Below are 27,772 nucleotides of genomic sequence, written 5' to 3' on the forward strand. Positions count from 1 at the left end.
TACACATGGGGTATTAAAAGCTTCTATCACTACACCATTCTTTCCATAACAATGGTCCCTTTCTTGTGATGTTCCAAGCACCTTCAACTCCAACTGCTTTTAACAGAAGCTGTGGCTGCTCAGTCTTCCTATGACTAAACCTAAAGAGAAGTGGCAAAATTACTAGCAACAGCTTACCGGTATTCTTTCTTCAATGTTTATCTCTTTTTTATCTGGAGTTTTCAAAGGAGGAGCCCAAAAAGGAATGACGTTCTCTCCTTCTAAACTGGTGAAAAAATGCCTGGCAACTACTGAAGAGGAGCTTGCAGATGTCAAGTCAACATGGCTACTTGCCTTTGAACTAGCCAGGAGGTTTAAGCTATCTGGAGAAATGTCATTTAAATGATCCATACTGATCTGGCCAGTAGAGAGTTCTGGGTCCTGTGACTGTCTAGTATTATTTTCAAGACCACTGTGTTTCTCCTGCCCATCACTTGGATAGCACTCCTCCTCTCTGAGAAGTTGAGCAACCCTTTCACTGGAAATGAAGACATTTTGATCTGAATTTTGTCCTATGCTATTATTGTCATCACTAACGTCACTGGACCCAGTAGTGACAAGAACAGCTGTAAACTGTTCAGTAGTGGAGTCTCCTAAACTAGCATCACCTTTTCTAATTTCAGGCATTCCAGAAACATTACTCTTGTCTTCTGTAAACTGAACAACTTCATCTGGGTTTGTTTCTTTAACAAGTTCAATCTGTGAAGCCCCTCTATTGATCATATTTACTGAGTTGTCAGACTGAGACCTGGTAAGTGGTGAAGCATGTGCTGACTTTTTATCACAGGAATGCAAACTTGTCATTGAGCCTGTCTCTCCAAAGGATGCAGCTAGACCACTCTTGAGGTTACCTCTGCTATTGCTCCGTTTTGATAAAATACGGTTTAAGGAATCAGCAATTGCATTGTAGGCCTTCTTCCTTGGAGAAACTCCACTCAAGTCACATAAAGCCAAAGCATTAGATATCTTCTCCGTTGGCTGGTTCACATTCCAAGCTCCTACCTTCTCCATGAAATTAAGGGTAGGGAGAGACTGGATTCTTCCAGTACAAGGATATATTGTTCTTAAGGACTCACTACTTTCACTGTTTATTTCCTGTCCACTCTGGGATGAATGATGCTTCTCAGCAGAAGAAACAAGTGTACTGGTAGATGAGTTCCTGGAAGTTTCTTCATTTAAATAAGTAACAGAGGCCTGAAGGTTTGATTTGATAGGAAGGGTCTTACCAGGTACTTCCTGCTTCACACTTCTGCTTACAAATATCCCCGGGGTAGATTGATAGATTGGTTGAGCTAAATGTCCAAAAAAGGAACCATCATCTACAGGAAGATTAAATAAAGGTGAAATGCCTGTATTTTTATGTCCCCTCTCTATGCTGAAGTCTGAAAGAGTTAATTCACTTCTGTTAACTCCAGACCGGACTTCCACAACAGTAATCTCCTTCTCGCTGCATGTTTCACCAGATTCTACAGTAGTTGTGACTGGCTGGTGAGATGCACTGTCCTTGACATTAGTTTTGGACACAGCAGAAACAGGCTCTTCTTTCTGTTTCCCAAACATTTTAGAAAAGAGATGTTTTTGCTGCTCATCTAAAATGGCTCCCTGGGCCTCCATGGTAACACCAGAAAACTCCAATCCACCAGAATCATTCAAATCTAAACTATGTCCCTTGGACAACATAAACATTTCTGAAGGCTTTGCAGAAAACACATCTGGGGCACTGGAATTTTTAAACGGTTCTCTCCTTGAAAGATCAGAAAACGTCTTGGAGGAGACAAGCTCAGGAACAGACTTTTCTTCCTGCTTCTGATGTGATTCTCTTATAAATATTTCTGACTCCCTGTCAGAAAGCTCAACATTTCCTACTTGCGCCATTGTTTCATTTTTCCCTGGGTCCCTGGCCGATACGCTCTTGTATGAAGAGCTTTCTGAAGAAGAGAACCCACCATAGCTCGATAGCCCTACTTCTTTCTCCAGAAGCTCAAGGAGAAGAGGAGCTGGCAAATTGCTGTCTAAAAAGAAGGGATCATCATTTACAAGACCACTCGTGACCTCCTTTGCAGAAGATGTTTCTGGATGCTGTAGTGTTTCTGGATGCTGTAGTGTTTCTGGCTTGTTTAGCAGCATTTTTCTATTTGGCTCTGTTAAATTTTCATCTCTATTAAGGATCAAAGACTTGTTGCTAATATCGAGTTTGCAATTTTGATCTTTATCCTCCTTCCTTTCCACAGGTAATTGTCCAGAAAGAGAAATGGGGTGCTGAGACAAACAGCTGATGCAGCTGACATCACAAGGCTCTACGGTGCTGATTGCAAGTGGGTGCTGGGATAGGGTGAAGCTGCCACTGACTAAGTCTGAAGGTACTTCGGTGGCTGCCAGCTGCACAGCTTCACTGATCTGCAAAGGCTCTGAATGCTGATCAGAAACATCAGGGGTTCCTCTGGAAGATAAAAGAAAAGTAAATGTTTCTCTGGTAACATTTTATTTTCAACACCCACATTCTTCGCCTAAATGAAACAAGCTTAAAGGTAGAACTTCTACATGAGGGCAAACAACTATGATGTAGCAACACATTCATCTAAAGCAGTAGTCTCCAAACTGTGGGATGGCCCCACTAGGGGGTGCAGAGGAATGTCCAGGGGGGCCCAACGGAGCCCAGCCCAACCCCCAAGAGCGGACGGGGACAGAGCGTCACCCAGTCCCGCTCTGCCCCCAGATCTGCTCCAGCCCTACCCCCGGTCCCAGCCCCTAGCTGCAGCTGTGGCCCTGGCCCTGCTCCCAACCCCCAGCCATGGCCCTGTTTCCAACTCTTGACATTCAGCCCCCACTCCAAGCCACAGCTCCGCTCCCGGCCTCCACCACAGATGATGGGGATGTGAGAAGAAAAGTTTGGGGACCACTGATCTAAAGGTATTACCCAAATAGATCAAGCAGATATTTTAAACCCTTAAAGGCAGGGCAAGTTACATTAAAAAAGTGATAACTATATCCCTATAAATAATGGTTTAGAAAGATAACTACTATGGTTCTAATTAGCATGTTACAGTTTTCCACCAATTAGGACCCTCTAACTCTTTGTATTCACAGGATCTGATTTTTGTTATTAGTTAAAAAATGTAACTGAACTATGTATTTTTTAGAAATTAATACCCTAGACAGTATTTGTTTTTAAAAATCATCCAATTTAGTACTTCAAATATTATTTTAAAAAGATATAAAATAGGCCAGGCCTGAAATGAACACCAGGAGTTGCAATAATAATAGACTTCTGCATGTTTCTTACATTTTTGTCCACACCCTGAATTATTAGTTGCCTTATTTGCTTTGATAATCATTCTTCTATGAGCTTCATTCCACTGGACATACAATAGTTATTCAAAATATATTGGAAGATCAATTGCAGCTGAATCCACAAAGTCCTAAATCACATGTTATTAACCCTTTGTGAAACAGTAACACATGACACTGGGATACAACATCGTTTTTTCCTTCCCAATGCCTGGTTTCTTGTGTCATGTAACCTGAATATTGACAGCAGTGCAAGCAGTGCATGCATCTATGTCTTGAAACGCACATTTTCTTAAAGCAGAGTGCACTCCTTACCAATTTCACATGAAAGAAGCCATTTGTCTTACTTCTGAATAAAGACCCTATAGGACAAGAGTTTTAGTGAAATGTAACAAATGCTAAAAATGTTAAGGCCCCTTTGTACAGACAGAACAATGTAAAAGGGCCTTAATGTAAAGGAAATTAAGACTTTGTCCCTACAGCACAATCATTGTGTTTTTATCCCTACAACACTATCATAACTGCTCAAAAGGAGGGCTAGCCAAAAAACATTAATTCCATTTTAGGAAAAATTTCAAAGTTTCAAAAATTTTTGTTCCTCATCAGAAAAAGACTACACTTTCATTAAAAAAAAACATGAAAGTCATCTCCATCCCAGAATAGCTAGTAGTCTGGTGGCCAGGGCACTCACCTGGGATGTGGGAGTCTCAGGTTCAAGCCCCTGCATGGAACTCAGATAGAGCAGGGACTTAAAGCTGGATACTCCACATCCCATTTCCAGCTGAGACTTGAACCTGAGTCTCCCACAACTCAATTCAGTGTCCTAGTCCCTTGGTTATCTAAGGTCTCTCACTCCTCACACACCCACCAGAAATCCCATCCTGGACCAAGGAATCTTCCCAACAAAGTTTTTGTCAGAAGTTTCAATTTTTTTAAAATTAGCATTTTCTGACAAAAATGTTTTATTGAAAAATTCACAACCAGATCTACTCAAAGATTGACCAATCCACATTATTATCCATGGGGCTGAAATATTACACAGAGCTCTACAGGAGGAGAGTGTGTCTCATGCCATTCATCAGAGATTTCTCCCAGTTAAAGAGACACAGATCGACACAGAAGATGTTTTGGCCAGTCATCCTCAAGAAAGGGGTTAATATGAGGGGAAAATGGAAGTTCCAGAAGAACTCTGACAGTCTCTTCCCCATACAGAACTCAAGGATATTTAATCAGATTTTATCGCATTTCTGTCCACATACACATACCAAAATGTGACCATTTTAATTCATTATGCCATTAATATAAATTATCTACAGTAGATTAATAGCAGTCTGAATACTAAACTTCTGGTTAACAGAAACATGTTGCTAGGAACCAGTCCTGTCTCAATGACTCAATGTCAATGGGATTCGGATATTGGTAACAGCATGCTGTTTATTAAGAACACTTTGTGGAAGAAAGACCCAGCTACAGGCAGGTTTGCAAGGCTGTAACCAGCAAAGGAAGCACTGGGATGTGCCTCCCTTGCCTACAGTCCCACAAACTTGCCTGCAGCAGTGCTCAACATGTCCCAGAGCTGCCTTCTAGTGCTGCAGCCCTGCAAATCTGCCTGTGGCCAGTGCTGAGCACTTCTCAGCACTTTCTCTGGAGCTCCAGCCCTGCAAACCTGCCTGTGCACAGGATCACACAAGAGGTAAAGGGCTTTGGGCTGCAAGGAGAAGCTGTGGACAGGGCAGTAGTAGGAATAGGGCTGCAGCCCAGGTGCCAGAGTTGCACGATATCTCTCCCTGCGCTCTCCAGTTTGCAACCTGAAGGAGGGCTGTACACAGGGAAAGAAGCGCTGGGACACGCTGACTCCCAACCCCTGAAGAGTGCAAGGAGAGGTACCGAGCAACTCTGTGAGGCCTGTACCACCTCCCCTTTCTGTAGAAGCCCTGATATCTGTGCTGGAGCCTCTTACCCTGCCACTGTTCTGCTGGCAGGCAGATCCAGGGACAGCACAGCCCAACACTTCTTCCTTTGGCTGCAATCTCGCAAACCTGCCTTCCACTTATCTGCAATCCCCAGATGATATCTTTTTGCTGGCAACAGACGGGTTGCTAATAAGTAGGTTCTACTGTACGTGAAAATTCTTTGAATCACAAGAACAGAGAGAACATATAAAGCAGAGAATTCAAATAATATACAGAAACTTCATCCTACCTTAGAGAAGCAAAATCCAGCTCAGTTTGCTGAAACAGGGTATCGTCCAAAAATTTCTGACCTTGCGTTGAAGATGTCATCAGTAGTGGGAGACAGGGAGAGAAGTGACTGTCCTGAATTTCTGTTAAGAGTAAAAATATCATGGTGATGTGGTAATAACGTAATAGTCATGGCTTCCTAAGCAACCCCTTACTAATCCAACTGCCCTGCCATCTGGCATAGCTTTTAAGGCTAAAAAATGCCAATTATGATAAAAAATTGCATAATCCAGCAATGTTAGTAATTTAAGTAGGTGAATCAAAAAGAAATAATACATATTTTAAAGTAGCTGGTATGGAAGGAACTATTTTAAGATCACATTATGATTCTTTATACAGACATCCAATTTGATAGATGATGGAATTTCAGAAATCAAATCATGAAAATCTTAGAAAGTAGAGCCAGAAAATAACTGATAAATCAGTCTATCTACCCACCCAGGATGCCCGCTTGTCGATGCAGCTTAAATATCCTGGTCAAGGGTCCAATCCAGCTAAGTGACAAGCCACTTCAGTTCCCAGAGAAAGGGCTCAGCACCTTATTGGATCAGTCCCTATGGAAGACTGATGCTTTGCTTTACTCAGCAACACAGGACAGTCAAGATCCCACTAATCTGCAGAAAAATAGCACCTATGTCTCTGCTTTAGGACCTAAATTATAAGAAAATACGAAGTTTGACAAACAATATTTAAACTTATATGGATATAGAGTCTGCACCCTGAATGATCTTAAAAGGCTGTACAAATTGCACATCGAAGGATCAGATCAATCACCCAAAACTAATATGCACCCACTTCTACAGGAACTCTGGCTTGACAGAGCACACCACCACAATAATACATTTTTAGAAGGGAAAATAAATAATAGCTTCTACAACTGCAGGAGGAATTTAGTTAGACAAGAGTGTAATGACTCAAATTGGAATTTGGCCAAGACAGCAAAGTTAATGCCCTTACAATTGGTAAAGTGCCACAGGGATTGTCAATGATCATGAGTGGACCTAGACTGTACAACTCATTCAAAAAGTCATCTTCCTTGATTGTTTATTTGATCTCATGGTCACTCTCATCTGAATCCTTCCACTGGTACCAGTCCACTCTTATATCAAATTTAAGCTTCTTGTCACCAACTCTAAAGTGCTATACATTTGGATTCCTCCTACTTATTCTCCATTGTCAAGTTTCATGTTTCCCCCATCAACTCTGCTCCAACACTCCCCAGCCTTGTCCATCCATTTGCCAGCTTCTCATATAATCACTTCCCTGAAGTCCCATGTTATGTATTCCCTGAGTTCATCTACAAAGACCCTGTACAATCCACACTTCAATCCTTTTTAAAATACCCACTTCTGCCATACCAGTTAATGAACTGAGCTGACTTGTATATAAATGACCTATTATTCCCCTTCCTCTAATCCCTGTCTGTCCTTAGACTATGAGCTCCATAAAGCTGAGACCATCCTTAAATGTTTGGAAAGTGCCTAACATATCAAGGTAGCTACTGTAAATAAATTGTAAACATTAAATAGAGGCAGCAGCTACAGCAATCCAGTTAGCTCAATACTGACTTAATGAGACGAGGGCCACTGAGGCTATATCTACACAGCAACTGGGAGGTGCGATTCCCAGCATGGGTAGACAGACTTGTGCCAGCTCAGCTCGAGCCAATGTGCTAAAAACAGCAGCATGGACATTATGCCACTGATGGCAGTTCAGACTAACCACCTGGGTCATTGCTTGGGCAGCGAGCATGAACCACCGCCAGAGCCGCAATGTCCACACTACTAGTTTTAGTGCACTAGCTCTAGCTGAGCTACTACGAGTCTGTCTACTTGGGCTGTGAATCACACCCCCCAGCTGCAGTGTAGACATCACCATGAAAAAGGGCAACTCCTTGGACTAACACAATGGTAAGTTTATAAAGAGTAGGACCAAATCACATATTTTTAGATGGATTTACTAGACAGGTGGTTTCTCTTTCCCTCTCAGTCCAAACATATCTGGCCAAAGAGCGCTATCTGGGTAATGGTCTATCTACTTGCATTTAAAGCAGAAAGGGCCAAGTGACCTAATAGGTCCTTTCCATCTCAAACTTTTATGATGTTGGGTTTTAGATTTATTTGCATCTTGATCTCTTTCTAAAAGGAATGGGATCTCTGAACCTCTGCTGTAATAGCATAAAATAATCAGGGCCCACAGAATGTGCCAGTGCTAACATCTATTTCTGTGTCAAGCACGGTTATATTCTGTAGCAATAAGTGTTGTCTTCTTGGGCACGTTTCCTTGTTTTACATGATATGCCAATGGTCAGTTTACCCAGTATGAAAAAACACTTTGCACATCTAAATTATTTTTCATTCATGATAAACAAAAGCAGAGATGGATGTTTTATGTCACAAGAAGCAAAACAGAAATGTTATGAGTTACTTGATTTATACAGTATACCAGCAGGGGTCATTTACAAGCACGCACCCATTTGGATACAGGTAACATCTCCCATCTAATATAATGATTGGAAATGCCAGAGGTCTGTTCACCTAAGTATTAAATTATAAAAATCCACATTAAGATCCTTATTTTCACAGTTCTCAAGCACTCAGCATTCCCACTGACTTTAAGCAGAGCTGAAGGGGCTCAGCATCTCTGATAAACCAACCTATGCCATTTACAGAAGCAATTTATAATTCCAAATAAATCAAACTAAAGTTATTTTGTGTCAATTATATAAGTGTCTGGTATCACCCACATTATATCATCTGGTGAATCATATCAGACCAAAAGGAGAATACATTTTGAATCAGAGGATATATAGATATAGACAGATATATATAAAACAGTGACCTGAACATGTTTTGTACCAAAACCATTTGAAGTGGAAATCAGACTGCACCAGGGCTCAGCCCTAAGTCTGCTGCTGTTTATCATGCTGGTAGTCTATGTTAGCAGGAATATCTCAATGGAAAAATATGAGAAGCTGCTACATGCAGATAACATGCAATAAGGGCAGCCTCAAAGAAAGATCTAAAGGAAATAGTAAACCTGTAGTATGACTGGGTAAGCTAGTATAAGATGAAAATGGGCATGACTAAAAGTGAAGTTATGTGGATCAGCACAAGTGCCACAAGGAAATTGGATACAGAGATTAATGGAGTGACACTAAACCACACTGACTCGCTCAAATACCTTTGTGCCTGGGTTACGGAAGATGGCAAGCTTGAACACGAGAGACAGTCCAGATCAGGGAGTGCTGGAAGAGTGTGGTATAACATCTCACACACTCTCTATGACAAGCATATACCACAAACTAAAAGCCCAAATGTATAGAACAACGAATTGCAGATGTACCCTGGAATGTTGTACGGTGCAGAAACACAGGATATAAAGAGATGGCAGGTTCAATCCCTTCAGGTGTTTGAGATGAGATGCCTTCATGCCATAAAAGAAGTTTCATTTCAAAATCTGTCTCTTTATGTAAGTATTAGGATGGAAGTCAAGGACTGTGACATGGCTGACAAAATTCCAAAAGTGTGACTTTGCTGGATCAGACACATGCAGAAGGTGAATGAAGAAGACCTGTGAAGATATCATGGCAGAAGAGGGAGGTAGCAAAGAGACGCCGAGGAAAGTCAAGAAAGCAATGGATGGATTGCATCAAAGAAGATGGCGAGCAGGTGAAGCTTAGCACCACGTTGGACAGATGAAGATGGCAGATGCTTGCATGATAACTTGGCCCCAGTTGATGGGATGTGGGGGGGGGGGGGGGGGAGGAAGGATATACATTTTAACAAGGTCTTAGAATTGATGTAGGCATTTTAATTTTCGGGGGGTGAGGGGGGGGTCCCAGTGGAGTACACTTTCCTGACAAAGAGGTCCATCCTTTTTGTGTCCTTTGCCCTAGGCGTGGGGCTTTCCTGTCCTTGCCTCTCATTTTCATTGGCCGCTGCAACTACCAACAACCTGGGAGTGGGGTGGGTGTAGAGGTATTCATGATCCTTGGAGAGGACAAAGTATTTTCTCTCCACTTTTTTCCAGTTGGGAGAAGGGAGGCTGGTGTCTGCCATAGCATCCTCATCGTGTTGCGAATGGTTTTTATGAGAGGCAGGGCTACCCTGGCTGGACCCGTCAGAGCTAAGATATCTATCATAGGGTCTGCACTCTCAGAGACCTCCTCCACCTGGAGCCCCAGGTTTTGAGCCTTTCTCCATAGGAGCTCTTGGAGGGCCCTGCTGTCCTCTGTGACCAGTGCCAGTGAGGACACAAAGTCAGTGTCAGGGGATGAAGAAGAGGATTCCTTAACCGGAGCTGTCTCTTGACCCTCTACTCCCAGGAAGTCCCACAGTGCCAGGATCAATGTTGGCTTGGTACCGGGAGTGGCGTCGTAGTTGGTACTGGTCTCAATGCTGAGCAGTGGTACGACCTCCGATCAGGTTGGCTGGTATCTGCTCCCCAAGGCTATCAAAAAGGAGTGTCCAGATTGAGGCCCTTGGACTTGGTGGAATGCCCAAGGAGTCCAAAAGGGCCACTGTGCCTGGACCTGTCACTGGGGCAGCCAAGGTATGGATAAGTAGTGAGCCGCCTCCAACCCCTGATATCTCTTTCCCTCACAGTGCCGACTTTATCCAGAGGTGTAGGACTCTGCCTTGGAGTCGGAGCTTGATCATTCACCCTTCAGGGACCATGGCGGTGCAGTCCAAATTGGTGCCGGTGATCGGTGCCGGGGAGAGGGTGATCAGGGCATCATCGAAGGCTTCCCCTTGGAAGGCACTGGGCACTTTCTCAGCACCAAGGGCTCTGCCTCCGGTGTGCTCCTCCTTGCCAGAGGTGGTGGGACTGTGCTCTCAGTGAGCTCTCCGGCTACCTCAAAGGTCTCTGGGGTGAAGAGAAGTGGCAAGTCTTCCTCCCCAAACTCCCTGGACGGGGAATCAAGAGGCATCTGACTCCATGGACCCCTTCCCAGAGCCAGATTCAATGGTACTGCAGGCACGAGTGGTGCCTGAGTGGCCCGACACGGGTCACACTCTGCTTGAGCCCTTACACCTACTTGATTTGGACATGGCTGAGCGTCCCCTGTCCATCTTCTTTTCTGTGTGAACAGTACCACGCTCGTGTGTCCCTCGGTGCCAGTGACCTGTAGTGGTGCCGACAGTCTCTTGTTCCAGAGTCCTTTCTCAGCACCGTGTCTCGTACGGATGCCAGTGCACTCTGCACTGAGGTTGACATGCTGGACACCAGATTGGATGAGCCTGGTGATAAACTTTAGCCTCTGGTTCCTCTCCTTTTTAGTTCACAGGCGGAAGTCCATGCAGATTCTGCAGCAATCCTTCTGGTGGGTCTCTCTGAGGTACTTGAGACAGGTAGTATGGGGATCACTCCTGGGCATGGGCTTCTTACAAGCCCCGCAAAGTTTAATCTAGGGGAACGAGGCATGTCCCAGCCTCAGGAAAAAAAATGGGGGGAGGAGGGAGATGACCCCGCAAGGGATTCTTGTGACAGTCCCCGCCTGCAATCTGAACTGGTGTGTAGCCATGTCACCCCAATTCCTCACTCCTGGGCCCCGACTTACTCCACTTTGCTGTGTGAACCACCCACTCCTGGGTGAGCACACGCCCAGTCTCCTGCAAGTAATCAGTCCCTGACCTAGTGAAGGAGCGCTTCTGGCCAGCCACTCACGGCACAGACTCTCAGCAAACACCCCCAGGCTCAGATGGAACCCTGGAAACTGCCGCCTTACAGGGTTCAGTGCTGTACACTGCACCCTGCAAGCTCATTTACATTTGTCCATCAATTTCCAAGCAAAGTCTTTACACACACTCAGTCCATATGCACTGTTTTAGATAAAACAAACAAACAAGTTTATTGACTACAGCAAGATTTTAAGGGAATATAAATCAGATTAATATAAATCAAGAGATTACTAATGGGTCAAGGAGTTGGTCACAATCAACTAAAAGGTAACTCGCATCTTAAACTAAGATTAATATTTCAGTACTTTATCAGTCTGTGAAGTTAGTTTACCACACAGGTTGGCTGCAATCTCTCAGCCAGGCTTCTCCTCCACCCCCGTGGGCAGATTCTCAATACTTGGTGTTGCTTAGAAGATGGATTCCAAAGAGAGCCTTGAGACAAAGATGCCTCTTTCTTTTAACAAGTTTCCTCAATCCCCTGGGGTCAGGTGATTGGCCATGTCCAGCAATGGGCATGATTTCTTCTGCTTGATCCGAAGTGCTCAAAGGTGCTTAGGCCAGTCCATAATTCCTGTATGTATGCCTCTGCGGGGCATAGAACCTCAGCTTTGTGTTTGTCTGCATCTATTCAAGCCATGTGAGACACAAATTTGGGGATATGACATAGCAGAATTTCATATATGTACATATGCATGACATTGCAGGAAACATGCTACCATAACAATAATGTTCAGTATGTCATGAGCATTCCGAAAACACCTTACATGACATACTTTGCATTAGATAATACACAGATTACACTACAAGGGTGAACATGAATGATACACAAATCACACTATACGGGTGTACATGGGGTACAGCGTGTCACAGTTCTATCTACTAAACTACTTTCTAACTACTAACAACTAAGATTATAACTATTTACAAATGAAGCTTGGATGACCACTGAAGGAGGAGATGCTTGCACAGCAAGCGTAGACCGACGTTCCAGAGACTGTCAAAGGCGGTAAAGAAGGAACTGAAGAGGCAGGGGGTCAGCAGGGCCATATATAGGGCCCCATGAAGGCACAACTCTAAAGGGCTCCAGAGCTGACCCCAGGGATACCACTAGGGAAAGAACTTCCGGTGACTGTGCACACAGCGCACACACAGACCTATTTGGAATCAACATGAGCAAGCACTTGAAGAAGAATTATTGTGTTTAGTGTCAACAAAGAAGCTGAGAAAGGAGTAATTTGTGGTTGCTGGTTGCTAATTTAAAGTTTGGTTTGAATTGCTGCTTGTAGGCATCATGGAACAAGTGACTGTTAAGGGAAGACTTAAATGTGGGGAGGTAACAGCTCAGTAAATCAGGATCAGAAGAACATTTACATCATATGGGGAAGACAGCCAGGACAGGAAAAAGCAGAAAACTCAGCCTTAGGCTAACATTGTTGGCAGAACAAAGGGGACAACTAACTTGATATCTTTTTTTAATGAGATTACAAGTTCGGTTGATAAAAGTACTAGTGTTGATGTAATACACCTAGATTTCTGTAAGGCATTTGACTTGGTACCACATGACTGGGCTTGTTTAGTCTGCAAAAGAGAAGAGTGAGGGGGGATTTGATAGCGGCCTTTAACTACCTGAAAGGGGGTTCTAGGGAGGATGGGGCTAGGCTGTTCTCGGTGGTGGCAGATGACAGAACAAGGAGCAACGGTCTCAAGTTGCAGGGAGGGAGGTCTAGGTTGGACATTAGGAAAAAGTTTTTTACTAGGAGGGTGGTGAAGCACTGGAATGGGTTACCTAGGGAGGTGGTGGAATCTCCATCCTTAGAGGTTTTTAAGCTGCGGCTTGACAAAGCCCTGGTTGGGATGATATAGCAGAGGTTAGTCCTGCTTTGAGCAGGGGGTTGGACTAGATGACCTCCTGAGGTCCCTTCCAACTCTAATATTCTATGATTCTATGATTCTATGACATTTTGACTAAGAAATGAGAACAATACACATTCAACATGGCATAAATTAAATGGATTAAAACTGGCTAATTGATAGGTCTCAAAATGTAACTCTAAAGGGGGAATCGTCATCAAGCGGCTGTTTTGCTAGTAGGGTCCACACAAGGATTTGTTCTTGGCCCTATGCTCTAACATTTTTATCAATGACCCTGAAAAAAAAAAACCCACTAATGATCAAGTTTGCAGACAACAAATATTGGGTGGTAAATTAAGATGACAGAGCACTTAAACAGAGTGATCTGGATCACTTGGTAAGTTAGGCACAAACAAACTATGTATTTTTCAAGCACGGTCAAAGGTAAAGTTCTACATTTAGGAACAAAGAATGTGGCCCATACTTACAGGATGGCGACTCTATTCTGGGAAGCAGTGACTCTGAAAAATATTTGGAGACCATCACGGATAATCAAGGATTGCTTAAACAGGGGAATAATATGTAGGAATAGAGAGTTTATATAAGCTCTGTACTTGGCATTGGTGCATCCACTACTAGAATACTGTGTGCAGTTTCCACATTGCAAGAAAAATGTTGGAAAATTGGAGAGGGTTCAAAGAATAGCCATAAAAATTGATTAAAGGACTGGAAAACATTCCTTACAGTGAAAGACTCAAGGAACTCAATCTATTCAGCTTCACAAACAGAAGATTAAACAACAACTTAGATCATAGTCGTAAAGGCCTGGTGTATACTTATGGGGAAATTTGGCGGCAGTCGACAGGAGTTATGCAAGCTACGCAGAGTTGCTTGTGTAACTTACATCGACTTCCTACATCCTCTTCTGCACGTCGTCTCCATTACGCTGCGCTGATGGAAAATGCGTACCTGTCGATGCAGCGCTACGCTTTTTGGGGAGGTGGTTTTATTGAATCAACTTCCAGATCAATTGAGTGGGTCATCACTTCCACTCAATCGATCCGCATAAATCAATCTGACAGCAGCGAATTTGCCGCCATCAGTGAAGACATACCCAAAGTATCTATATGGGGAACTGAAACTAGCTAATAAGGGACTCTTCAGTCTAGCAGATAAATTACAAGATCTTATGGCTAGAATTAGAAGCTAGTAAAATTCAGACTAGAGATAAGGTGCAAATTTTTAAAAGTGAGGGTAATTAATCAGTAGAACAATTTACCAAGGGTTGTGGTGATTCTCCATCACTGGAAACTTTCAAATCAAGATTGGATGCTTTTCTAAAAGCTATGCTCTAATTCAAACAGGAATTAAATCAGGGAAGTCCTGGGTCTGTGTTATATAGAAGGTCAAATTAGATGAGCACAATGGTCCCTTCTGGCCTTAAAATTAATAAAACATCCAAAAGCCCTCCTGAAGCAGCTTTTCTCTGCTCCTGCCATGTAAATTTCTGCATGGCCCATCCCAGCAGGGACTTGAAGAGGAACAGGAGAAGTTTAAAACTAATGAAGCGGAACACAGAGAGAGAGTGTAGTGATTCAAAGATGGAGTAATATGATCTGATTAACATGTGAGTAAGATTATTTTAGTGACCTTAAATCAGGGTTGCCAAAGACAAAAAAGCTGGTGTTTATGTATGAATTTATGAAGACCATCCAAACATTGATCAAACATTGATCCAAACATTGATCGGGGAAAAAAGGGGAGGGGGGACTTTCGGCGGAGGCGGGGTTTCGCGGCGGTGGGGAGGAGAGGGGGGGACTTTCAGTGGCGGATTCGGCAGTGCAGTACGGCTCTCATACCACCCAGCCTTCTTCGAAGTACCACCGCTGCTATAGGCCAATGATAGACAAAGAGACCTCTTTGGTCTTCTCCAGCTATAATATTGTGACAGCTTTCTGTACATCTTCATTGTCACTCTGCATGATTGTTCTTTTAGTTATCGTGTAGGACTTCTATCTAATTACTTTATTTGTTAAGTATCAATAGCATGCACAGTGCGGGGCAAGACACTAAACAGCACAATCCGTGCCTCAAAGCTTACAGTCTAAATAGATCAGACTGGGACACCCACAGGAAAATTCTGTCCCCTGTCCTCTCCATTCTCTCTCCCCCTAATTTTCAGTATAATGTTAGGCAATACCAATTTTTCTAGCATGGTTTGCTGTATGTGAACATAGAAACTTTTGAGATAGTATTTGGAAGTACAGTGGATGTGTGCCGGGTGCTCTTTGATAGAATAGAATGCTAGATGCAGAAGGCAGCCTGAAAGAAGGTAAGACAAGCATTGAGAAGAGCAGCGAGGTGACATGGAATAGATGGCAGTGAAGAAGGCAAACAGCATGTAATGACAGCAGAGATATAGATGTGCGGGAAACACCAGAAATGTCCAAGCAGCAAACAACTGAGTAGGTTAGGGAGGAAAACTGGAGAACAATGGGCAAAAGAAGGAGAAATTCTCAGCAAACAGTAAGAACAGCCAGTCAGATTTACTCTAGTCCCATCTTAGACCCATCTTCCAGGAGCCAGAACCCTTTCTTCCTCAAAACAGTGCCCCCTAGAATCTAACTGGAAACCAAGAAAGCTGGCCAGTTAAACAGTCCTCAAGGAGTTAAATACCTCACACTTACCCAGTGTTCTAATGGCTTAAGGCTACAGAACTAATCCTTTACATAGTACAGTCCTATACGTTTAAAAAAAGGCATCTTCCTCCCCCCTCATCATTTTTGAAGGTTTTCTAATTTTATGCTGCCTGAAATGTCACATTTTTGATCACTTATTTACTTCAGGAACGGAAAGATCATCACTATCATATTCTGACTGCTTACGATGATTTAGGGGCTCATTACACTAAAATGTACCCTAGGTTTTGTGGGCAGAAAAGCAGGTGCATGATGCTCAAAGCAGCAAGTGACGTCAGCGCAACACTCTTTGAGCATCTTGTGTCAAAACAGTAATTCTTCCTGCTGTCACTCTGAAGGTCAAAAGCCTTCTCACAGTTGAATTTATCGAGCAAGCAAACCTGGGCATGCTACTTCATCTTACAGTTTACTGACAAATCTGAATGCCAGAGTCAAATTGCTGTGCATGGAAGATTAAAGAGGAAGGCAAAAGAAAACAGAACTTTCTTGGCTTTGTCAGTTTGTTCTATATGTAGATCCCATGACCTCAATACAAATTTCATAATGGAATTTCAAAGGAAGCTGCAAGGCAATGTTACAGATTCAAAACACTTTTTTAAAAGAGAAAGCCAGTGTTGTTAGAACCAATATTTCCCCCTCACTAGAATCATTTTGAAAATTCATGCTTGTGTGTGAGCTACTGCTCGACCGATGCACTCTCTACATTGTTTTTTATTCACTGCTTCCTAAAGTACCTTGAGAGTCTTCAAGTATCACATCAAAATCAAGCTCTGTTCTTTCTTACGAACAGTGTTAATAGAAGTAACAGAACAAAATTTAGAAAGGGAAAATTTAGTCAAATATTTAGGAGTTTTTTTCTTCATGGTGCAGTAGTCTCCAAAAGTAGCAGAAACTTTGGACATTTATATTAGACTGGACAACGTTCTAGAAAAGTACAAGATGAAATAATGCTACTTGGAAAGATTAATTTGAATGGAAATAAACTGGATAATATAAGCTAATGGGTCTCCTTCCTTACCTAACCTCTATGATTTTACAGTGAAACATCATATACAGCAAAATAGAACTAAATTCAGTACATTTGACTTTAGTCAATACATTGAGTTGTAGTTTGGTGACAGTGAAGCAGTAATAATGCTGAAAACATATAGCAGTTTTCATTGTAAAATTGCTCAAACATTTAATTAAGCCTCACACCACCTTGCAAGGTAGAGAAGTGTTTTCTTACAGAAAGAAAAACTGAGGCAAAGAAGTTCAGGTCTGGTTTTCACTCAGAAAGTCCAGATTCAGTAATCGGTGGCCAGTAATCATGTAACTGTATCAATGCAGACACTTAAGGAAATTACACTGTGCTAGAATACCATCCTAAGGAGTCATGGTAACTAACAAGATGTTGAACAGGGCTTATTACCCAGCATGGACAGCAAATGCCATGTTTAACATCTTGTCAGCTGGTCATGGTTAACCTTAATATACTGAACAAACAAATTACCCTCAGACAATTTCTAGGGCTCTTCTTATGCCTCTGCTGAAGGAGACCAAACAAAATATTGGTTCTTCTTTCTATGAAGAATATTGAGGCAACCATCATTTTGAAACTTGCTTTACCAGAAGTTAACATTGTGCCATGCTTTATTTGTCAACAGCAGATACTCACTACCTTACATCCACTTAATGAAAAACTTGGATATACTGAATACCCTAGAGTTAAGTCAAACCAACTGACACAATGTTAAAACCGTACCTGTTGACAAAAGATGCTAAATTGTGTTCATCATTGCATTATTTACCACTGCTCCTCAAGGTCATATTCTAACATAACATATTTTCTCAGTGTAGACAACCTCTCAGTGTACACAAGGGCAAAGTGAGTTTGCACCATGAGAGCTAATTTTACTGAATTAAGCAATTTTAGATGCCTGGTATATCACAGAAGTGGATTGTTTTAACAGGTCATCCAATTATGATAAATTTACCTCTATCCGCTAGCATGCAGAATAATTTTTTTTCATTCAATGTACCCCTTTACATCCTTTATAATCATTGCATGATTTCTGATAAACATCTTTAGGAGAAAAGCATGCTAAGTCATTTAAGTAATTCATTTGAACACATTCTTCTACCAGAGCAGCCTCCTTGATTGTATGCGTGCACTGACTGAGTTACTAGCAATAGGATATGCCTTGGTCACTAGAACCAAACAATGAGAGCCGTTATTGTAGTGGAGAATCAAAAGCTGCAGTTCTGTAAACATGGCAGGGAAATATTCAATACTCAGATTCAAACTGTCTGAAATGCTAACTGACCATTATCAATTTTGATTTTGAGCAACAGTCATTGAACTGTTCAGTACCTCAAAAGTATCAATTGTAAATCAAAAACTACAGAGGACTACATTTTCAAGCTAGCCTAGCATCAGAGACTGCCACATGAATTCAGAACACTGAGCAGTGGCAACTGATCAAGAACATAGGCAGTGTACTGTTTTCAGTGTACTGCCTTTTCTCTTTAATATCAGTGCTTAATTTAGTGCTCATGCATAGTACAGGCAGCTTGCACACACAACGCTGCAAGTTCACCTGAATTCAGACCTGCAACACTCCCTGCTATTCTAGATCTGGACCTCTCTTTAGCAGAGATTACACTAAAAGGTATGATGGCTTGCAGTGTCCAAACAAGAGATTAGGATAAAAACACCAGATTCATTTTTTTTTTGGTGATCTAAACCAGAATGAGAGAGATCTGCAGAGGTGAAGGAATAAATCTCATCTCCAAGCAAATCGTATCACTTTCCATAGAAACGCTCACATCTTTTTAAAAGGCACATGCAAGAGGAATCTGATATAATTGAAAAATACATTCAAATAAAAAGATTTGAATAAATCTTACGATGATAAGGTATTTCTAGCTAAATTCTTCAGAAATAAATATTATTCAGAGGCCTTTTGTAACTGAAAATAAAAATCTTGTGCAACATTAAGTCATTGACCTAGCAGAAGCATGATAATGACCTATGTTTGTACAGCACCTTTCAACAAAGGTTTCAAAAACACTTTACCATCTATACATGGAGATCACTTCTCCCACCAGTGAAACATATTACAATACTGCACAACAACATCTTCAACCTTGTTACGTATTACTCTCCCTTTACAAGTGGAGACAGTGAGGCAAAGAGATTTAAGTGATTTGCCCAAGGTCACAGTGCAAGCCACTTGCAGAAGCAGGATTACAACTCGTACATTTTTAAGGCTCGCAGGAACCATTATATCATCTAGTCAGGAACTCCCAACTCTGGATTCACTCAATTATACTATCCTTGCCTTTCTAATTACAGTTACCAAGACTGGAATTTTGTTCGGACACTAAAGATAACTGGTTCTCTGACTAAAAAGTAAGATACAAATGGTTAAGATCTTCATTACAAAAATAGACCTTGACCATAAAACTACATAGGATCTGTTTTGAAAAACACTGATCAAAGCCGTAATAAATTAAATCCATGCTAAGGATTGTGAATTCTCAGTAAGCAACTAAGTTCATCTGGTTAAATTAATTTTCAACATACCCAACAGCGGAGTGTGTGCCATATCGCCTGTATATTGCCTTCCAAGCTCTTCTGTCGGAGTCAACAAGCCTTCCTCCAGAGTAGGGAACTCTGTCAGGTCATTTCCACCACTAGTTAGGCCAAGTCTCATCCCTGATGTTCCCGCTAGATGGCTGACATCCATTTCTGCTGGTAGCTGATACCATGACTCCATTCCCTAAAACAGTTTGGAGGAAAAATTCTTTAATTTTTAACTTGTCTTACTTTTGTTTCCAAAAATCAAAAGTTTCATCATAAGCTATTTATATTTTTATTGCATTAAAATATATCTTTATAGTATAAACAGACTGTTCTATTTAAATGTCTCAAATATATTCATAACTATTCAGGTATTAAAAAAAGGCCCCAACCAAAGTAAGACAGTTAAATCCAAATGTGGTAAGCAGAAGCATGCAATATCACTGATGCATTAAAAACAGACTTCATTTGGATATAAGCTTTGAATATGACTCAACAGCATTACACAAATATGGCCCTTGTACCACTCAACTTTGGTCAATTCCCTTGAAAGCTGATACTTTAAGAGAATGAAAGCCCCTTTAGGATGTCACATTTTCAAAAGGGATCTCCCACCTACACAATCAAAGATTACAAGATGAATGTCCTACCCTTCAAGTGGAGGCAAGTGCAGGCACCAGAAGTCTTTGACAAAAGGTCACCAACAATCTACATTCATAATTACTAATGCATGCAATGAGCACTGTATATGGTTGAAGAGAGACATCCCAGAATGATGTTTGTTTTTTTTGCAAAAGTGTTACACTGTTGACTCGCATTTAGCTAGTAATCCACCATGACCCCCCCAAACCCTTTTCATAATACTCCTTCCTAGGCAGTCACTTCTCATTTTGTATGGATGTAACTGATTGTTCTTTCCTAAGTGCAGTATTTTGCATTTGTCCTTACTGAATTTCATCCTGTTTACTTCAGACTATTTCTCCAGTTTGTCCAGATCATTTTGAATTTTTATCCTATTCTCCAAAGCACTTGCAACCCCATCTTGGTATTGTCTGCAAACTTCATAAGTGTACTTACTCTCTATGCCATTATCTAAATAATTGATGAAGATATTGAACAGAACCGGACCCAGAACTGATCCCTGCAGGACCCCACTCAAAATGCCCTTGCAGCATGGAGCCTCTTTCACCACAAGATTCCATGTCACCTTCCTCACTGTTTGAATAAACTTTGCTTTGAGAAATAATCTTCAGAAGAATCCACTTCAATGGTTCTCTGGATTATAAAAGAATGCTACAGAAAACACCAACCTCTCTCTCTTTTTCACCTAAGACAAAGGCACCAGCACCTTTGGGCCTCTGGGAGCTATCCTGACCAAGAAAAGGGTCAGTCACCATTTTGCTGGAAGACTGAGTGAAAGAGAATGGCCTTAATCTTAACAGAGCCTTGAACCAAAATTTCTAATTTAAATTCTAGACTTTTAGATGTGTGTTTTGCCTTTCATTTGCTTGTAACCATTTCTATCTTTATCTCTTATACTTGAATTCATTTAAAATCCTATCTTCTTTTGTTCATAAACTTGTTTGATTTTTAAACTAAATCAATCCAGTGCTGTATTTAAACTGAACTGTTTGGTAACTCCAGTTAATGTAACAAACTGTTGAATATTGACTCAGTACAGCAGCAATGAATCTTAAAATCTGAACTGTCCAGGAGAGGACTGAACACTGCAGCATACATTTTTGGGAAAATTCGGGACTGGGAATGTGTTGGGGTCATCCTGCAAGCAGTATTCAAGGCTGGTAGAAGCCAGAGTGTGACTGGTATCCTGTTGACAGGCTGCTGGGGTCAGAGCTGCTGGACCAGGGCTGCAACTATACACAGACTCTCAGAATGTGACGTGCATGCTGATAGGCCATTTGTGAGCAGCCCAGATTGGGAATTGCAGCAGCAAAGGATTGTGAGGCACCCACAGTTACTGGTCAGGTGATGACAACATCTCACTGGTCTGGATTGCATCCCAGAATATTACCCCCCCCCTCCCCAGATGGGCAATATAACTTGACAGGGTAATAAATAGTGATAGAAGAAGTAATACACGATCCAAACGAAGCAGCTAAAATCATCATCACTTTTCTGGTTATTAGGTAGACTCCAATGATACACACTTTCTAACTTAAGTATTTCCTAACGGTTTTTTGTTCACCAATATTCATTACAAAAAGGCCTTTTCTCTTCTCTACCACAAGACACCATAGTGCCCTAAAACCGAAAATGCATAGGCACTGTACACTGACAAATCAAAAGTGATGGAGTATGGATTACAGGCCAGTCCCAATGGCTCTATACTAGCAAACAAGACCCCACGTTCCCAGCAGCTGCATCTATGGAATTTAACTAATCTTTTTTATATTAACCCAAACAATAAGATCTTGAAGGTCAGAAGAACACAGCCACTGAGATGTCTGATGGACATCCTAAGTGAGAGAGTTCCACCACTGCAAAATATCTGCCTCCAACCCAAGCCACATTGAATCTCTGCACCAGCAAGAACCCCTGGATGATGTCAAATGCCTTTGTATGATACAGTATAAATACAAATTCAAGCACTGCTTAGTACAATACCAACAACTTGTTGAAGGGTAAACAGATCTTTACATTTGTGGTTTTGGCAGCTGAAGAACTTTTAAAATCACCTTTGAATTATGTATCTTTAATTCTATAAATTTGTTTGGTCAATGATTGTGAATTTTAAAACAGCTTTTTTGTATTTTCAAAGGTTTTCCGTTCACTTTTAAGCACAATGCAGCACCTTTTATTTTAAGCATGTTATAGTTCAAGTAATTTCTTAAAGAATTTGCAGTGGAATTATTGAGGAAGCAATTAAACAGATACATTTTAATTACGGAAAGGGCACCAAACATTTTTCAGTGCAGGGAATTAAGTGTATTAGTGTCATTTATGATGTACCAAGTAGCACAATACCATTAGTATGAGCATTTGTAATTTATAACTGCAGAAATATTAATATAAATGGAGAAATAATGTCTCATTGAACTGCAACAGAATATAAGCAGTTTTATTTAACTAAATCTAACATAGTCAATAGAAGAAATATAATCTCCAGACTCAATTTACTCAGAGTTATTTCTACTTTTTGAGACACTAATATGTCCAGAGGTTGTTTTCTCAAATTGGGACGCAACAATTGTTTAAAAGAACTAATTTTGTACTGCAATTTTTACAGTAATATTTGGCCCTAATCCTTCAAATAGAAACACAATGACTATGTCATCATCTGATTGCAACTATTCTCAATCACACCTGAACAAACTCTTTATTGGGCCCAAGTATTAAAGTAACCCAGTTGCGCACACTGAACTGAAGCAAACTTTCCTGCTAATATGTAAGTCTGATTATTTGAGACTAGTTTGACAATATGGTTGCAGCAAAAGACTGTCACATAAGCAATCCAAATTTGGGGTCCCAATTTACCATGGGATGGACCACCATGTACTGCTCTAAAGCAACCCTACTCATTGAATTGGCTTTAGGAGAAGTGGCATTCTCCTTGAGTGTGAGGATGGGTCTTTAAAACAGTGGGGTCTTTAAAAGGGCAATAAAGGAAGGAAACATGAGAGTGCTCGATGACCTCCCATCTGAAAATAAAATAGATATGTAAAGGTGAATACATGCCATCACGGGTCCTTCTTGTGCCACCACAAAGTCATTCATATCAGTGGTATGAGTTAGAAAAACTGCAGTGAAACTATGTGGTTCTTTAATGAAGGACACTACATCCAAACCACTTGCAAAATATTTTAACTGGTTTTACTATCATCATATTAGAGGACATAACCAATAAGTCATATATCACCTGCAGTTATTTTGCATGTCAAGTTTTATTTCTAAGTCTCAGTGCTCAATTTGCTACAGGATAGTTCGATGTATTCAGTGTTGTACTTTTCCAACTTTCCCATGACTGATTCAAGAGTCATTATTCTGGGCTCAGAGTAATTGCAAGAAAAAATAATTCCATCCCTTTGCATCAGGAGGAGGAAATAAAATGACAGGGTGTGACAGAATTTACCTGTGTCCACACACAACACACTGTTGTAATAATCTTTGTACAACAAATGCCTTGTAAGGTATCATCTGAAAACTCATTATTTGCTGATCAATATTGCTTGATAAAATGTGTGTGGCATCACTGTATGTGAAGTTCTAAGATTCCACTATATCATAGAATCATAGAAGATTAGGGTTGGAAGGGACCTCAGGAGGTCACCTAATCCAACCCCCTGTTCAAAGCAGGACCAACCCCAACTATATGGTGCTCTTAACACGTTCCAAATTGAGGTTGGCAAACAGGTCTGTCTGAAACAAAGGAATGCTTAATTTGCATTGAAGCAGTAAATAGAGTAATCAAGAAGGAAGGGAAACAAAAGAAGTTCCAACAGGTGAGGAAAAGCAGCAGAGAACATCCTTTCCGATACTCTCTGTCTGCTGAATCTCAGCTGGAAATGTTTTCCAAAGGGGTAAGGGGAGTGACTGACACTATAAAAAGGGGGACAAGCACACCCTCCCTCTCTGCCCATTGATTCACTGCACCAGAAGGAACAAAAGAATTAGTCATTGAACTGGGGAAGAGGTTTGGTCAGACTGCTGAGAGCATGTAGTGAAAAAAACTTTGCTTTAAATGTAACAGTTTGTTAATTTAGGCACTAGCTGTGTTTTAACTTCATTTTTCTTGTAACCATTTCTGACATTCATGTCATTACTTGTATTCACTTAAAATCTCTCTTTGTAGTTAATAAACTTGGTTTATTGTTTTATCTAATCCAGTTTGTTTGAATGGACATGTCTGTGAAACTTCATTTGGGGTAACAAAGCGTGCATGTTATTTCTATTAAAGAAATATGGACTTTATATGAATTTGTATTGCCCAGGGGAGGGGTGGGCAGTAAAGGACATACATTGCTGAAGGAAAATCTAGGACTGGGGGTTTGTTGAGGTCACCTTGCAATATAACCAAGGCTGGTAAGAACCAAGATGTAGATGGCTGGTTGCAGAACACATTCAGACATAGCTGAGAGTGACTTGCATGCTGGAAGCTGTGAACAGTCCAGACTGGAGGCTACAGCAACAAGGGATTGTAAAGAGTACCCCAAGTTAGAGGGCAGGGGTGACACAGCTACTCATTAAGCTAAATAGTACACTAGGTATGTCACAGGGAGTCAACAAAAAACCTCCCCCTTCTGAATATCACTATGGCTTTGCTAAGAAAACGTACTAATATGCTGCATAAAATAAATAGCCAGCTCTGTTAAAAAAATAAAAATAAAAAAATCCACATGACCTCTCAATTGTGCCAGCTGGTCATCATTTATCTGAAACTCCAAAGCCACTTTTGACAGCTATAGGATCATGACCACTCACAAATCAACTCAGCAGGAAAAAATACTTTTGGATGGCCATATATATCATACTTCTAACGCAAACATTAGAAAAAAAATTCTTGCTTTTGCAAGATTAGTGTTTTATTTTTAAATTTAAAAATAGGGACTTGACAAGAGATATTTAAAACACTGCTATATTTTAATGTAATATTCCCCATACCTTCTCTTATAGAAGTATTGGGCTAATCTTATGAGTAATTTATTTTAATAATGTAAAATTACAGACTTCTCTTATGAATCAAAATGTCCCCGATAAAATTAAGGTTTTTTGTTGTTATTCCTTTCTTTCTATTAATCTTATAATTTACTATAGTTTTATTTTCTGTTTTCTACTAGTTCATGTAGGTCTTTGAAAGTCACCATATGGCATTCAAGTTTGTTGCTTCATCAACCCACCAGCAAAAGTCTTTGAACTCAAAGAAGGAAAGGAGGAGAAGGGAAAAAGCTGAAGCTAATTCCATTGTGGTAGAACAAGTAAGTCTAATCCAAAAGTAATATTTAGATCAGTGGAGGCCCTTCTTTGTGAGAAATAAAAGTCATAAGTAAAGAAATTAATTTTCTCATTATTTGTATTGTGGAATACCCAGCGGCACCAATCAAGATTGTACTAGGGACTGAACAAACACTTAAAGACATTGTGCTTGATGTGAAGAACTTACAAACTTATTTAAGACAACTAAAAATCAACCATTTTCTCATCAGAAAACCTCCAATAGCAAAATTGGGTTTCTATCCTGCAAACACTTATGCATGTGCTAAAATTTACACAATGAGAGAACTATTAGTTTCAACAGGACCACTCACATTATGTTAAGTAAAGAACATGTATACACGTTTGCAGGATCAGAGCCTTTGGCTGTATTCACAACATGTATCAATTGCATTACAAATCCCTCCCTTGGCTACATAGGATTTCAGGTAAGTGAACTCCTTGTCTGATTCTATTTGGATAAACAAGCACCTAGTCAAGGTGTATTTTAAATACCTGATTAATGGCAGATCTCTGTCTGATTGCTTCTCCCAAGGAGATCCCACTAGCAGCTGAAACCTGGGTCCCGCTACTGCTTTGGCTTAACAATTCTTCCTTCCATCCGGGACGTGGTGGTGTTGTAGCAATAGGCTAAAATCATTTTTTTTTAAGAGGGAAGTAAACATTAATTTTCAGGATCCTTCAACATACGGAGCCATTAAGTTGTAATGTATAATGAAATATCAGTAAAAGCAGATCGTTGTTGGCATGCATAACTGGAGGTGCAAAGGGGGCAAGTTAATTTGTGCATAACATTTCTAGTTTTACATGCTAAAATAATAGTAATGAAATATCACGTTCTGTACATAAGCTGATCACTTGCATGAATTAGGAAATTTTCTTTACCCATTTGTGCAGCATTGTTCAATTCACAGCGTGCATTCCCCTTTCTCAGCAGCATCAGGTATTGCGGCCTTGCCAAAGGCAGAGAAACAGATATGCTGGATCAATTGCCTACTCTGGCAGAGCAAATTATGTTTGAAAGTTAATTGTTATGGCTTGGATTTATACCTATATTGTAAGTCAAATTTTAAAAAGTAAGGAAAGGTGTTATATAAACAGTGTCAAGTGACTGCAGATTAGTTTAAATATATAACTTCAGAACCCTGACAAATATTTGGGGTATTTCTTGGGAAATAATAAGTTGGATTTGTGCCTGCAAAAACAGCTAGATTATGGGCTTTTGCCTTGATGAGGCACCAGAAAAAGCTATTTTGTGTTTGAAGTGACCTTTCTTCTCTATAGTATACCAAGCATAAAGAGGGAATCTGTGCAGCTGTCTGAGCTCCTAGTGAATGCTGCAGCCAGCTTCACAGCCAGTTCCAATCACACCAGCATGAAACAGTAAAATTAAATCTGTAGTGTATTACATAGGGATTCAATTGAAACAAAATTGATCCCTAGGACCGGAAAAGCACTAGTCCAGAAGAAAAGCATCAAACCCAAGCTGATCCAGAAGAATATATTGGGGGAGGGTAGGGGAAGTGCTCCTGGAGTGTCTGGGGTTGCTGAGATACATGTCTGATGTCTAGGTACGCTGGGTGCTGTCTGGGTTAGGGAGGAGCTGATATATCTGGGAGAGCTAGTGTAGCTGGGTAAATGCCATCTGGAAGGGAAGTTAGGGTCTTGTCTGTCTTGAAGGCAGCTGTTTGGGGTCCAGCTGGGATCTCTTTGAAGGAATGGGGACTGGGAGGAGGCACTCCCAGTAGAGGGCAAGTTTCTGGGGGTCTAAGGTCTGGCTGAGGTCTCTCTGGGACTAAGATAAGCAATCTGAGGTTCAGCTGGGAGACACAGAGTTGGGGCTAATACTGAGACCTCTCATCTACTGCCTTCACCAGACACCGTCAGCAACTCCTTTTGCTGCTTCTGCTTCAATCCATTAGTGGCAGTAACCAGAGAAAAACCACATATACACTCAACGGCGCCCCCAAGTGATAAGCCACAGTGGTCTCTAGTTTCCAGAATGCATAGCTGCTGTTATTGCCCACCGCTTAGCCAAATGCGTGACATTCAGCTGAGCCAGGGCTTCAGTAATAAGGCTGCCAGCTGCATGACAGTTGGTACCCAAGGCTGACAAGAGGCTGCAAAATGCAAGCTGGTCATTTTAAGGCTTAGCAGTGAAAAAAGAATTGATCCTATCCTGCAGGAGTAGTAGTAAAAATTATCCACCAACAGCACCGTGCCACCAAACCCCTGCACTAGCTAAATGAGTATAAGAAACACATCACTAGGGCTGAGGTCCCCTGAAAAGATGCAACATGAATGGCTCCTCTTGCAGCATGCCACGTTTCCACAAAAAAAATTAATAGCACTGTTTAAATCTGAGACTAGTAGGGAGAGAATCAGTCTGGCTGACCCGAGTCCTGGAAAAGGTAATGCAGACATATTACACTGATTCTGAGAGCAGCTTATTTACAT

At 41.1% G+C, this 27,772-nt stretch overlaps 1 protein-coding gene across 3 annotated transcripts in view; it reads right to left on the reverse strand.

Annotated features, from left to right (window-relative positions):
- ALMS1 (ALMS1 centrosome and basal body associated protein) overlaps window positions 1-26,049 on the reverse strand; it is a 95,451-nt gene extending 69,402 nt beyond the window's left edge. For all 3 annotated transcript variants that reach the window (XM_067533585.1, XM_067533586.1, XM_067533584.1), the window contains exons 1-4: window positions 25,811-26,049; window positions 19,370-19,565; window positions 5,530-5,650; window positions 178-2,479 (exon numbers count right to left, since the gene is read on the reverse strand). In XM_067533585.1, coding sequence (XP_067389686.1) covers window positions 178-2,479; window positions 5,530-5,650; window positions 19,370-19,562 — 2,616 coding nt within the window. In that variant the 5' untranslated portion in view covers window positions 19,563-19,565; window positions 25,811-26,049. The remainder of the gene's footprint in view (window positions 1-177; window positions 2,480-5,529; window positions 5,651-19,369; window positions 19,566-25,810) is intronic.
- Window positions 26,050-27,772: the final 1,723 nt, after the last annotated feature.

The sequence above is a fragment of the Emydura macquarii genome, unplaced genomic scaffold (genome assembly GCF_026122565.2).
Source record: "Emydura macquarii macquarii isolate MOO-44397 ecotype Brisbane River unplaced genomic scaffold, CSIRO-AGI_Emac_v2 contig_3345, whole genome shotgun sequence".
NCBI lineage: Eukaryota > Metazoa > Chordata > Testudines > Chelidae > Emydura > Emydura macquarii.